At 40.0% G+C, this 15,319-nt stretch overlaps 1 protein-coding gene across 3 annotated transcripts in view; it reads left to right on the top strand.

The window, feature by feature from the left end:
* mgat3b (beta-1,4-mannosyl-glycoprotein 4-beta-N-acetylglucosaminyltransferase b) overlaps positions 1-15,319 on the top strand; it is a 69,600-nt gene that overhangs the window by 39,758 nt on the left and 14,523 nt on the right. For 2 of the 3 annotated variants that reach the window (XM_061054257.1, XM_061054266.1), the window contains exon 2: positions 13,931-14,073. The exons of the other annotated variant lie outside the window; for it this stretch is intronic. In XM_061054257.1, the coding sequence (XP_060910240.1) occupies positions 13,997-14,073 (77 nt within the window). In that variant the 5' untranslated portion in view covers positions 13,931-13,996. The remainder of the gene's footprint in view (positions 1-13,930; positions 14,074-15,319) is intronic. 3 annotated transcript variants of the gene reach the window in all.

Genomic DNA, 15,319 nt, shown 5'->3' on the forward strand with positions numbered 1-15,319 from the left:
ACAGTTGGCACCGCACTCGTTACAAGTTTAGACAAAAGCCACGGCCGATCGGACAGCGTCGTCACTCTCACACATGCAACAGACAACTGCTGATCAGCCTGTCGGACTGATTGAAAAGTCCTCTCAGGCAGGAAAAGAGCTGCAGGCAGCATGAGGGGAAGGAAACCGCGGAAGTTTTTGTGAGGGTGTGTGTGTGCATATGTGTGTGTGTGTGTGTGTGTGTGTGGGTCAGTAATGCAGGTCTGAGCGTGTTATTTGGGGTTGTGTGAGGTGAGGAACATGGTTATGGCATGAGTCAACAAATCAGGCTTGAAGTCAGCCTGAGCAGTGTGAATTCAGACGGGTTACAGCCGAATTTGATCAGCAATATATTAAGTAAGAATATCCTTGAGTTTCAAACGTGAGTCGACAGCTTAAAAAGAACAACAATAAATTACAAGCACAAAGGCATTCACTGGAAATCCATTAAAATTATGTAAATGGAGGCTAATTAGCAGCATGTGTCAACGGTTTGAAAAGGGCTCTCTGATAAATTCTTTAATGTGAGTTTCAAAAGCTGCAAAGAGCCACTTAAAAGTCTTAAAAGTCGAGTCATCTGTCCTAGCGGTTATGTTGCGCCCCATACAGGTGGCCATAGTCTTCCAAGCATGTGGCCCGAGATCAAATCCGACCTGCAGCTCTTCAAGTCATTGCCCACTTGTAATCATCCTGTTTTTTTATCTTAGTGAATGCAAAACACACAAGAAAATACAATTATGGAGACACAAAAGTAATACACATACTAGTCAAAAATATGAACCCTTTCTCTGCCCCGTCCCTGTATTTCTCTCCTTCCTCTCTGTGTCTGTCACTAAAGACGATGAGCGTTTAGAGTTCCTGAGTTCCTGAAACACATCACAAACAATCGATCCGATTTCCATTGCAAATACAAGCAATTTAAAAGTTATTTTCTTCTCCTCTTGAGGACAGACTTGACAAAGCTTGACTTTTATTTTCTTACAAATCTGCATTATGATGCTGTTATTTCGGTAAACTTTATTGCTGTAATTTGCGAGTAAATCACAAGAAAGACCGTTTCTATCGCGGACTCATACAGCTGAAGTGAGCCAGCGCGCGGCTCCAGAAAAACTTATTTCATTTCTCTTCATAGAGTCAAATAAGGAAGTGAAATGTGTTAGGCATGGCTAATTGTACTTTTGACATTTGCTTGTCAGATTTTTGAGAACTATAAATAAGAGATCCCTCTGTATAACTTGCTCTGTGTTCATGACACAGTCCGGCTTTATTTATTCAAACCCCAAGGTGATATGTTGTGGCATAATTTCCAAAAAAGGGCCTTAAGCTTTGAGCCAATTCTGGGAAATCTGACATTTTCATTAACATGTTTATCCTCTGGTGCTAAGCCTGCGGTAGGTTAAGCTTTTCAATGAAGGCTGAGGTGTTGGTTCTGCAGGTGACAGAAATGACTAAAGCCCTACAATTAAGAAAAGGTGAATCAGTGCACTGTTTGCAAATAGACAGCTTCAAACAGGAGCTTTATTTACAGAAAAATGTTGCAGATTATTACATTCTGTGGTGCAACATTTATCTCCCTTTTCTCTCCCTTTTTGAAAGCTCAGATCGAGTGAACTTTATGTCTCATCCGAGGGGAGAGGGAGGTACTGGCAGTGTTTGCCAAGTGGTTTCAGGCTTTTCTTTGGCCGTCTTTTCAGTTAGTGAAGAGCAGATGACAGCAGAGCCAGAAACGGCAGACCTGATAGCAGTCTTACACTCTCTCTCTCTCTTCTCCCCCTCTGCCTTTTTCTAGATCACACAGCTGACATGAATCACCTAACTCTTACTTCATCTTGCTTTGTGGGCGACTGTTTCTCCTTTTTTATTTTTTTACTTTTTATTTTTACTCCGTCTCACCCTCACCCTCTGTCATTTTCTCTGTTACACACTGTGTTTGCATGGACTCTTATAATTTGATTAAAGCCAGTGGAGTAATATAGCTTTGGTCAGATAAATCCCTTAAGAGTTATCTGGTTCATTTTAAGGTTGTCTTCCTTTAAGGTAGAAGCAGAACTCGATTAACCTGCTGGATTACAAATATTTCTCTTGGAACCCTTACAGCTAAGTGATTTCCTTAAAATAAAAAATATCATTTTTGGAAAAAACCCATATCAACGCGTACATCCATTATTTTATATTTCTAATTCCAGTTATCCACAATCTTAAACACATACTGCAGTGTTTCCCCTACCATTATATTAGGGGGGCGACCCCCCCCCCCCCCCCCAACAGCCCCCGCCGCCCCCCTTCAAGGACAAGTAAAAAAATATATATATATTATTATTATTTTATAATTTTTGGGGGCTTTTTGTGCCTTTATTGTATAGATAGGATAATGGATACAGTCAGAAATCAGGGGAAGAAGTCATTTAAAGATACCTTTCAGATAGAAAAGGACAGCTGTCATTAAAAGTAACACATGAACACCAAGATTCCTTCAGGTGTTTGTGTCGGCATGTCGGGACTCCCATTGTGTAGAAATAAAAAGACTGAAGTGAGATGATGAATAGACACCATTTTTTTCTTATTTGACAAAATACATTTTGTCAACATAATATTATTTATTATCAACCTATTTTGTGGACATAATAAGCAGTTAAAAAAGTTTAATCGCAATATATTGTATCTAAATTCTCAGCATGTCTCCAAATGTTTAAAATCGCAATAATATCGAATCGTGACTCAAATATAGTGATCATATCATAACGTGGGGCCTCTGGGGTTTCCCACCCCTAACATCCACAATCCATTTTAGCTATCTACTAAAATGCGGATATGTTGCTCAACTACATTTGCATACGGTTTCTAACATGATGTCTGTATTAGTATTATAAAATCCAGCGTCAGTCATGTTTCAGGCCATAAATTTACTGCAACACTGCTGTTGTTTGTATCAAACCAATCCTTTTAATCTGTGAATCCACACCGTTGAAGTTGTTTGTGTGCATGTAAACATTTGTAATGCTTCATCTTTCTCTTGTTGAACGTTGTCCCCCATCCAGCTCTGATCTTGTCTGCAGTCCTGATCTCTCTCTCTCACTCACATAAACACACACACACACACACACACACACACACACACACACAGGCAGCTTCTGGCTTTCTTTATCCTGCGCTTCCACTGCTTTCCTCCCCCACAAAACTCTCTTTCCTTCTCTCTCTATTTCTGTTTATTTCTCTCCCTCCTTCCTTCCGACTCCCTCTCATATCCACAGCCACACATCTCCAAACACCAGCCTTCCTTTTCTTTTCTCACTCTTGTGCTTCCCCTTTAAGACTGCACTATCGCCCCCTTTTCTCTCGCTCCCTCTAGCTGTTTCTTGTTAGATTTTTCGCTCTCTACATTCCTCCCCTTTAATCATTCTCTTCTCTCCATGTGATCGAGTGCCTCCAACGACCTGAGATTAAAAATAGTTGCCGTGGATGGGCGAGCTGCGTTCAGGTGTAACCCCTGACTCCTGTCCTTTTTTGTCAGTTCTTTATCCTGCTGCTTTTGAACACCTTACATTACAAGCATCAAAATATCTCTTTGCCTTGTCATGTGGGAAAGTTAAATTGACCAGACAGTGCAAGAATTGAATGTGTTTTTGTAGATTCCATGAAAGTGGGTTGCTGGAAACCATGGGGTATCCTGTTATGCATTACGCAGCAATAATAGTGGACTCGTAGGCGCCGTGCTACGGGTCCATCAGGCCTGACTCTTTGCGTTCAGCAATTACCGTCTGGACCAGAGACTAATGCAAAGAGCATAAGGCCTAACCCCGGCCGAAATGGAACCTGTCTAATGGGCTCCATCTTCCTGTTTCCGTAATAACAATGTAAGCCAAACACACAATAGGACTGTGTCTTCAGCCCACTGTTTTTGGGTGTTGTTGACCTACTTAAGCTGATCACAGGCCTGTATGTACTGTGTCATAGCTGCATGATTTGTATTGAACAGACATTTTTTATCTTTTTTTTTTATATTTATATTAAATCGTGAGTTATTATGAGAATATTTCAGCAGATACATTCACTATTTACTTTTTCTTATTAAAGAGATCCCCCCCCCCCTACTTCTCTCATACTTGGTTCAGCCCTCTGCTGATGTCTACAGATAATGGATACTGCAAGTTTGATGTGCATTTTGTTGGCCCAACCCAGCAACAGCTATCTTTAAGATACAACTCATAGTCTTTCACTGCCTGTGACTCACACAATCCTACACTGTATAACAAAAGTCAAAGTACACAATAGCTGCTCTGCATGATGGAATGCATACCATGATTTAGCCTGTTGTGTTCCTGTTTATAGGCAGATGATAAATGATCTCCCGTGGACTGTTTTCAAATGTACAGAATGTCAAACATTGTGACCCTCAAGAGTTGAGGGACACAACCAGTTAATCAATGATACAATTTGAGAAAACTTTTCCTGTAGATATTTCATGGGAAAACAAAACCTTGCATTTCCTTCCTGCACATCATTAGTCCTGCAATGTGAGTTGTTCACACGTGCACATTACGGAGTCCATGGTGAAGGAACGTATTGTACATAAGTGTTTATGTCTGTGCATTGTTTGATAAGATCTCAACTTACAAGTATGCTGTTGTGATTGTTATGTCACTGACCAGTGTTGGGAGTAGCGCTGGGTATTTCTCACAATCCCACGACAGGATGTGTATCGCAATGCAGAGGCCACACGATACGTTTCGTGATAGACATTGATTTTGGAGAACAGCTGTTGAGAATAACAGCAGAGGCATATTAATTATCCTACAACTTCAAACCCTTCAATTCAGGTCCTCAGAGATCCTAGAAATACATTCCAATATTTGAATGGCTATGATGTTACTGTGAACTGTCAATTTTCAAAATTGCCATCACAAAAATGGCTACAACCGTATATAACATTTGTGATTTGTTTCCTCTCACCTTGCCACAGCAAGATTTATTATTATTAATAATAATAATAATAATAATAACAGTGTTTCCCCTAGGTCTACAGCGTTGGGGGGGTGGGGACAAGCTGACATGGCGACACGACAACACAAACACCTGAAGGAATCTTGGTGTTCATGTGTTACTTTTAATGACAGCTGTCCTTTTCTATCGGAAAGGTATCCTTAAATGACTTCTTTCCGACTCTATCCACTACCCTATCTCTACAATAAAGGCACAAAAAGCCCAAAAATAAATCTTTAAAAAAAAAAATAATAATAATATAATGGTAGGGGAAACACTGAATAATAATAATAATGTGTAGCCTACATAAATGTTGAAGCAAAAAATGTTGCTAAAGTTACTCTCCCAAGTAACTCGTTCCTTTAATAATAAAGTAACTAAGTTAGTATCGGTTACTTATTGATAGTAGTAACTGTAACTAGTTAAGTATTATCAGTAACTTGCCCATCACTGATGTTGACCTCGTAGATTTACCAGATTGTTTGCCAGCCATTGGATTTCTTGAAACATAAGGCTGACTTCTTTCAACTTGAAGGGAAGAGGTAGATTGAAGGGTGCAGCAGAAAGAAATGAAAGGATGCAAAGAGGACAAGTAGGTGCCGTTTTCACAAAGGACGGCTCACGCTGGCATGCGTGTTCACATAAGTAAACAAACACACAAAGAGAATTGGATGTTAAGCCATTTGTGCCTGCTGTCATTTTCTCAGCGCCACAGTGATGCCTTTCAGTTCAATAGATGACAGATCCACTAGACAGACAGACTGTCACCTCACTTACTCTCTCCTACACAAACACACGCGACAAAAAAAATGTAATGACTTCAATACTTGAGGCACAAATAGAAGCGGCAGTCCTTGCAGCAAACAATTCTCACTTCAGCAGGCATCCGAGGGGAAGAGAGAGAAGGATGAGAAGGAGTGGGAAAAAAAAGAAAACAGACGGAGAATTGTTGTTTTCATCCTTTCTTGAGAATAATGACACACCTGGGGAATGCATCACAAAAAGGATGAGGGCATCTTTGTGTCACTTTAAAACGATCTGCAGAGGCCTGTCATTACCTCTGATGTTATACAAACACAAGCGCGAGTGAACTAACACCATAAAGTGGTGATGTAGAATTTGCCCTTTTAGCCCCTTATAGAGTAGAAATTAGTGGGAGTGACTGATGCTGCAAATGACTGAAGGAGTGACTCACTGCAGAGGATTTTTTTTTCTTAATTGAGAGCTCATTTTTAGAGCTTGCAAATCGATGAGTGTCAGTGCATGAGATTGAAGGAAACCAGGAAGATGGACATTAAGTCTTTTATTATTCATATGCTATAGAGGTTGGTTGTCTTACTTTAACTTGAACTTAAGGCAACAAGACTGAAAAGCGGAGCAGTTGAACTGAGATCAGGGGGGCTGCAGGGAGGCTTGTAAAGATAGATAGGAGGAAATTGAACCCAATTAAGGGTTGGAAAAAGAATGATGATGATATTTTAAGAGGAAATCAATCTTGAAACTTAGAGAGAGAAAAAAGAGAGTAAAAAGAACCCCCCCCACACACACACACACACACACACACACACACACTTACTGTGAAGTGACACGAGAGAGTCGTTTATTCTATTTTAATCTAAATCACCTGTATAGCTGCAACAACCTTAAGACTATTAGTAGCGTTACAGTTAGGGCCTGACCAATGTGGGATTTTTGAGGCCGAGATCGATCTTGGGGAGAGAAAAAAAAAATCTGATTCCGAGAAATTGCCCGATATCCTTCTTAGATGGGCGAGTGTTCGATCTGTAGAGATAGACACATTTATTGCATTGATCCCTCAAATGCAGTTATCAAACGCTTGTGGAAATGAGTTATAATGAAGACAAGATGGTCACTCAACTGGAAAGGAACTGCGCTTGTTCGTGCATCACTGCTCGACACTGGAGAGTGATAATGCTTGTTGTAATCCCTACAGCACACTCTGCTGTGAAAGAGAACTGCTAGTGTAGTGCAGTTGAACTTATAAGAAATGCTATTTGACTGGTGAATACATCATGTATCGGTGCATATCCAAGATGCAATTAGTCGATACCGATAGTCACTGATACGCTAATATGGACCGATATTATCAGCTGGCTGATTAATGGCTCTAATGCAGTTAAATAAATGTAACATCAAATAACATGTGTTTATAGTAAGTCAATACTTGGACAGCTTCTTGGAACAGCACAATTAGGCTGAATTGACATGAGTGATATTGCTGCTGTCAGCAGGAAAATGGGCCATTTAAATTGAAGCATAGTGACCGAGGAGAAGAAAGAAGAGAACAGTGTGACATTACAGTCAGGTCCACCTTTTGTGGAACGACACAGAGACACTGAAGAGACGGAGAAAAACCCAACCTAATAATAAAAGAGGAAAGGTTAGAGTGCAGCTGGATCTGCACGTGTCTTCACTGCCTTCATGATCAGAATATTTCAGCTAGGGAAAGTAGGAAGGAAGTGAAGAAAGAGAACGGCTGAGTAAGCCTTGATGAAGGAATGGAGAGAGTTCAGTTGAGCGAGAATTAGTTTTCCCTGAGGTAAATGGACTGAGCAGCTTTTACACACAAACAAAATGTATTTGTCAGAGCTAATCATCACAATATTAAAACAGTAATATAATATGCCGCTGCTGGCGTCTTTCTTTCAGACCTGGCAGAGCTCGATACGGGTGTGACGTTTAGTGGATTTATTGCATGAGACCTACAGAAAGTGAACAGCTTTTCTACAGAACCTGAAAAACATTACCGCAAATAACCAAGACAAGACTGTGTAGGGATAGAGAGTAAAGCAGTGAAGACAAATTGATGATATCCACATTTTAATCCTGATTTTAAGGCCCCCTTATCCTCAGTTTGAACCCATTCTGCATCTTACGAACATCTTCATTGAGTGAAATTGTTTGGGCAGCTGCTCACAGCTGCTTACAGCTGCTTGGCCTCTAGAGAGGTAGCACTAGAAGAGGATAGATGGATGGAGAGAGACAGTGAAATTAAACTCTGTCTGTCTGCATTGACCTGTGTTTGTGTTTGAATTTATGTATGTATGTATGTGTGCTTGTCCACTTGTCCTCAACCTGTGATTTTGTGAAATACTTTGTAACTGTGCATTTTAAAAAGTGCTGTAATAATTTATTTTATTGTTATTATCATTAATGGATAATGGAATGGAACACTCGTCTGTAACGTAAGTGCAGAGAGCGAAGGGGGGGGGGGGGGTGAGGGACAACAAGAGAAAGACCTCATGGACCGCTACAGAGCTGAATTATAGATGAGTTTGGAGGAATAGAGGCACTCCGTCTGCGTTTCCCATCCTCCTACCTCAGTGCAAACACACGAACCCTCAATCACACCTACTTCACCCGAGCAATATTCCACAAATGGTGGTGCACATTTACTCTGCAGCTCCGGTCCTCCACTTCCAAGCACTCATACCTTAACCAAGGCTCTGTTTTAAGATACACACAATCTCACCCCCACACAAAATTGCAGACTTTCTGGGGCCCTCCCTGTGTCTGCATTATTGAAACCCACTTAGTACGCTGTCTTTCTCCTGACATCTGACTCACCAAACCAGTGACCCATGAGCCCAGAGAATCAGCGCTGAATTCCCTGATTCTGCTGCAAAAAGAGACAACAGAGGAATATTTTCTGTCAGGGTTAGAGCGGGACATGACAAGAAAAGCTACTTTCTGGTGCTGCGGATAAAAAAAAAAAGCAAGAAGTAGAGGAACAACTTTTTTTTAATTTTCTGCTGCTGAAGGAACAATAAAAGAATAGTTAGCTTCATATCTAAACATGTGTGTTTTTAGTCTGTAGAAGTGCTATATTTCCAAATCTGTATGTTTTTTATTTGAAATAAATGGTCATGTTTGTTCTTCAAGCTATCAAACACCCAGTTAATTTACCAGTTATATTTTTCTGGCATTTCAAGCAAAGTAATAGTTTTCATGTTGTTAAAAAGACACCAGTAAATCCTAAATTTCAAAGTAGTTCCAGCTGCCTGTGGCTTATTTGAAAAGCTAGTTTGCAATACAAGCCAAGGCAGAAATCGAAAGTGAAAAAAAATGGAAAAAAAAGTTCCTTCCCGCCACATCATTTGATGGTGGTCGTGACCAAAAGACTGTTTATGTAGCTGGGCCCAAGATAAACAGACAACATCAACAAAAACCTGCTGTCAGCTCTCACACTGGAAAGCTAACTTGGATAGATAGAGATAAGGTTCAAAGCGGCTAAATTCCCCTAAGTACACCCACAGCTCCGAAGTGAATTGAGTGCTAAAACCAACAATAAAGTCAAGTTTGGTTTTGGTTTCAAGTTTCTATCTCTACATCATGCTACTTGAGCAAGAAGAGTAAGACAGTGCACCGTGCAGACTGAATTAAGTTAATGCAACTGCATAGTGACTCGCTGAGCATAACTGGAAGCTTCAGAATAGTTTCACTGTGAATGAGGAATTACAGTAAATCTTAGTGCTGATGACTTCCCGCACGAAGCTTCATCTTACCACAATCATTCAAGTGAAACATGCTTTTTTTTTTCTTTGACGGGAACCACCTAGAAGAGACATTATGTTGAATGAGTGTTTAAAGCCGATAAGAGACGGGGTGAAGTGTGGTCAGCGACGCATGGTGAGAGATTTTCTCTCATACTCTGGAAGAATCAAGCTCATAAAACTTTATGTCCGCTGAATTTCACGCTGAAAGTCCATCCATCTTCAGAGGAAGCTGCTGCCTAATAATAAAGATTTTATATATAAAGTTTTTTTTTTGTTTCCCATCCAGTTAGTTTAAAAAAAAATGCCTTTGCTTGTTTATTGGAGTAGGAATTATACTTTTTAAAATGGATTTATGAACAAAAGCCTTCGAGGAAAAAAAAGCAAGTAAGATAGTGTTAATGGGATTTTAGGTTTATGCGTTCTGCAGCTTATTATTATCTTGATTATTGACCAACTGTCTTTTATTTCTTTAATCATCTGATCTGTCATTTTGCAAGGAAAAAATATAAAGTACCTCAAGGGATTATTTAGTGGAACTTTTTTGTTGTTGTTGCAAGATTAGCAAATATTTCAATTACACAGTGTGATATTCTGTTTCTTATCTGAAAGGGTTATGAGGTGGCTGGAGCTGGGGTGTGAATTTATGTATCCCTTCTCATCCATGTCGACCAGTAGATTATCCCTCTGATCAAACATGTTGCTGATACTTTTGTGGGGCTATTTAGCCGGGAAAGAAAGGAAATGTGGTACAAGAGAGTTATATAATAATATTAATAATAATATTAATAATAATAATAATAATAATAATAAAAATAAATTCGATTTCTATAGCGCTTTTCTAAATACTCAAAGACACTTTGACAGGAAACAACAAAAAACAAAGCAAAAGAGAGAACAATACAACATAGAAGTAGTGTAAAGGGAATAGGATGAGAGTAAGTGGTTGTAGTGATGAAAAAGTGAGTTTTTAGGGATTTCTTGTAGGAAGTGAGTGTGGGGAATCTCTGATGTTTTTAGGGAGAGAGTTCCAGAGGGTGCAAACCGTTGGTCCCCCCCAGGACCAACGGTTTGCACTGTCTTACTCTTCTTGCATCCGCAGACCTGAGAGTGCGGGTGGCAGGTAGGGGGAAGCCAGGTTATGTAGGGCTTTGTAGGTGAGGATGAGGAGTTTGAACTGGATACGCTGGGAGATGGGAAGCCAGTGGAGGTCATGAAGGACAGGGGTGATGTGATCTCAGGTGCCGGAGTGTGTGAGCTGCGGAGTTCTGAATGTATTGAAGTTTCTTGAGTGTTCGACTAATATATGATGATATCCGTGGTGGATACTCTCCGATCATGGAGTAGGAATAGGTCATATCTGGAGCATATCTTATCTCCGGAATGGGACCACTTTGATACTATCAAAATATGGAGTCAAGATATTTTTCTGATGACTTATGTTGTATTTTGAATGCCAAATACACACAATTTCTGGAGTCTGCATATCACATGATACAACCAAAATAAAATCCGGAAAGTTTGATACGTCTGGTATCAGTGGCAGGAAACCTTCAGATATGACTTATGTCTTAATATTGGATATTCAAAGATATGATACAAATCTGATCAAAGTGACTGCAGATACTCACCGTTTATGATTTATGACCGGAGCATATATTATCTCCGGATTGGGACCACTTTGATACTATCTGAATATGGAGTAAAGATATGACTGATACTGTACTTTGATTGCTAAATACATTACATTTCTTGAGTCTCCATATCACGATACTACATAAATGTCTCACCTCAAATGAGTTAAAATCCGGCAAGCTGTGCGGTATCCGTGACCGGAATCTTGTAGATATGACTTGACGCCTGATACTCAAGGAAATTATTAAACATCTGATCAAACTGACTGCAGATACCGACCGTTTGACTTAAGACAGGATCATTTCCTAACTCCCATGACTGACTGATCGAATAAAAATTAAAGGACACTCACAAGTGAATTACTCGTATCCTGATCATATATATATAACATCTACGGGCTGCAACCACTGGAATTTGCATTTTGAATATGACCTGTAGTCATATTTTTAAGTAGCCTACACAAAAAAGTAACTTCTTGTGTGGAGGTGGAAAGTAGAAGACGGGAGGCAGGAGGAGGGAGTTAGCCTCAGTGAGAGAGCTCAGTGCTTGTTGAGAACAGCAGTTCTTCAAGCGAAGACTGAGAACAGCGGGCCGATAGGGTGTCCAGGAAGGGGCTACCAGTAGTGGTGGATCAGCCGGTTGTGTCGACTACCAGAGGATCCAGTAGTTGGGGGGCAGAGGTCTGAAGCCAGCGTTGACAGGTGCCGACGACAGGTAGGCTATGTGAACGCTCAAAAGAAGCTATAAAAAGAAGCTCTGAAGTGAGATTTAACCTTTACGATTAAACTGAGGTTAAATCATAAGACACAAGAGACGGAGGGATAGGTCAAAAAAATACTGCAAGAATCAAAAGTAGTCGAAACTTAGGCTTAGCTGGAGAAGTGGCGAACAAACACACCAGCGTCCTCTCCGACTCTGACAAAATAGAGTTGAACCTGCGACCAGTGTGACCAGTACTGTGACACCTGCTCTATCAGCTGGGCTAAACCAGCACCTCTTTTTGTCTTTTTTTGACAGTAAATTCTAACACTTGAAAAGAAACACTCTTGCACACTACTCTTGCTAACTAGTCACACTTCACAAAGGTTCAGAGGGACCCAAACGTTGTGATTTTTTTTCTAATAAATTGGTGCTGCTTAGCAAGAGTAGTGTGCTGGATTTTTTCTTTTCAAGTGGCAGTTTGTTTTCCTGCGCACAAGTACTTCATGAAATAGTCGGATGTGCAAACACCTCCTTAAAGACTCTAAGTTCTAAGACAATCGTTTTTTGTTTTAAATGTAGCCTATGCCACAGTCCCCCCTGCCCTCCCAATTTTTTAAGCTCATGTCTTACACTTTCCCTCCAAACCAGAGTTTAACCATATGATTTACAGTGCATTGAAAGTTTGTTTCTTTTGTCTCTTTTGACAGTAAACCCCAGCTAGAAGATGTTTGTTTTATTTCAAATGTTCCCGGATTTTCCCTTCCTGCCTGTATTTTAAATTACTTCATGGCTTGCTCTGTCCCTCTAAAGAAATGTGGTCAAGTATAGACGCCAGGCAATTAAAAGTTTGTGTCTGTGTATTCAGGGCCGGAAGTAAGGACACTTTTGATTGGGCAGAACTTGTGATGGTCTAGTTTGAAGTTGGTCTCACTAACTGCTGCCCCCTAGATGCTTTGCTTTGTTCTGCTCTTCCCCCCCGGGTGCTTGTTAGGTGAGGTCAACAGACTGGTCAGAGACTGTGGGTTGTGCTGAATAAGCCGAGAGACGCTTTGTTGTTCAGATGAGATGATACCAAACCCTTCTCCCATGTGGAAAGATGTTTGTGAGTTTTCTTTGTTCAGAAAGAGAAGAAAGGGGGATTTAGTTGAGGAACTTCACTTTTCATAAAGCATCCCCACGCATACTCACAAAAACAGACACACAGCACTGCACAGCTTTACTGCCTAAAGTTTTTTTATAATACAAGGGCGGCACTTTGGACAGGAAGTGCATCTTTTGTCCACCTGTAAAACAGTTGAGGTGGCGTGGCAACATTTTTAATGCCTCAAAGTATTAGGTTGAGTGTGTGTGTGTGTGTGTGTGTGTGTGTGTGTGTGTGTGTGTGTGTGTGTGTGTGTGTGTGTGTGTGTGTGTGTGTGTGTGTGTGTGTGTGTGTGTCTTGAATGGCTTTATTTGGTTGCAGAAAAGAATGTAAAGTGAGAGAAGCAAAAAGATAGTCCGGCTGCTACAGTACAAGTGGCATTAGTGTTGTGTGCATTAGTGATTTACATAAAAATACAATACAGTGTTTAAAATAGTGTGGGGAAATTCCAAATTTGAATTTTGGAAAATGTAAAAAAAAAAAAAACCTATACTAAAAATAATAAATGAACATATAAGTGATTAATTAATGATAAATAATTCTGGTGTAAAATCTGAACAGTCCTAACTTTCCCAATATTTGTTACCTAACTGTTTTAAATGTGATCTGTCTTTTCTCAATACAAAGCCAATTTTCTGAATGATAAAACAACCAAACAAAAGCACACACTACAATAAAAATAAAATTGGTAACACTTTATATTAATGTGCTTGTAACAACCATTAATGAATAGGTAATAAACCACTTATATAAAGAACTTATAAGATTCTAGATAAATCAGTTTTCGCTAAGAAACAATCACTAAGTTTAGATTGTGTGTCTATCACGATGATTAGTTAATATACTGAGCAAAAACTGATCCAAAGTTCACAAGGAAAAAAGCAAATGTATGTACTGTGATTTTTCACCTCTAAAGCTCCACCTGTGCACTATCTGACAGGCAGCATCACAGGGGAGAGGAAAGTTACAGCAATAGACTGCATGGTGACATGAGGACAGAGGACTGATGTCTTGGCTCAGACATATGTGGGGGGCCCTGCGTCCAAAGGAAACAGCAAGACGATGCCTGCGGTTGCTCTGTTTGTAAGTGCTTTTGTGTTCATCGATGATGGGCTGTGGAATGGTGATGGGATAGATAGGTTTAGTAAGTCTATGGGTACACTCTTCCTATACTTCATTGTCTGTGGTCTTTTCTTTTCTTTTTCCTATCATTGAATAAGTTGAAAAAAAGTAGAGAACGTAATGTATGTTTTAAGGTTTTTGTTTTTTTGTTATTCTTGCCTTTCTTTCTCTGTTGAAGGGCACAGTTCTTTGAACAATGATAAATAATTGCAGCAACTGACTCTGACCAAAATTTAACTGATGCGTAAAAGCCCAATGGTGTTTCTATAACCACCTTTATAGAATCAGAATCACTTCCACAAACACTTTTCAAACTGTCTTGTTGTTGCATATAATTCCTCACCGAGATTTGCCGAGCAATGTGTGCCAAAGTCTGTTATGTGGCACCAGGCATCTATCGGACATGGCTTCAGTATGCATTTTGAAGTTGCTTTTTTTTGGTTCCCAGCTTAACTTCCTTTAAAAACAAATAAATCATGTCGGCTGTATGCTATGTTAACAATTGTAAACCACCAGGTTACGGGAGAGATTTATTATTGGGTGATCTCCCTCTCGTCTCTGCCTCGTTCTTGCACCTGGATTTTAATCAAGCACCAGTCTTTAATGTAAATAAGTTTGTTTTCTGAAAGCCCAACCTGCGAAGCATGTCAAACAACTGAAACCCACTCTCTACATGTAAAACAGAAGATGCCCTAGGATGGAACTTTGGGGAACTCCACAGTATTTTTTGTCTGTTCAGATGTGAAGAAACCTACAGAAGACACAAAGTAGGTCCTGTTCTCCTTTGCCAGAAAGTCCCACTCACTTATACAGTAGAAGACTATTTTCCTTCTGTATGATTTTGGGAGGTGCAGTTGTGTGTAGGAAAGTCTAGTTATACATGCTTCCATGAAGTAATGTGCTGATTTGATCATCATGTGACTGACTTTTTTTTTATCTCAATATTTTGACAGCAAAACAACTCTCTCACCATCTCTCATTTGCTGCCTATTTGTCCTCCTTCTTCAGCTGGACCTTACACTTTCTATCTCCATTTTTCCACTGCTTATTCCCTCTGTGCCATTTGCTTTAATATCCAGGAAGTATGTACTGTGCTATTCAAGCTAGTTGAGATAAATGCATGGATTGCCATGAGGTCACTAGCAGAGCTTGCTTTGTCTCTCTCTCTCTCTCTCCCCCCACCTAGTTTTGTTTTTCATTTCCCTCC

The sequence above is a fragment of the Labrus mixtus genome, chromosome 2, assembly GCF_963584025.1.
Source record: "Labrus mixtus chromosome 2, fLabMix1.1, whole genome shotgun sequence".
NCBI lineage: Eukaryota > Metazoa > Chordata > Actinopteri > Labriformes > Labridae > Labrus > Labrus mixtus.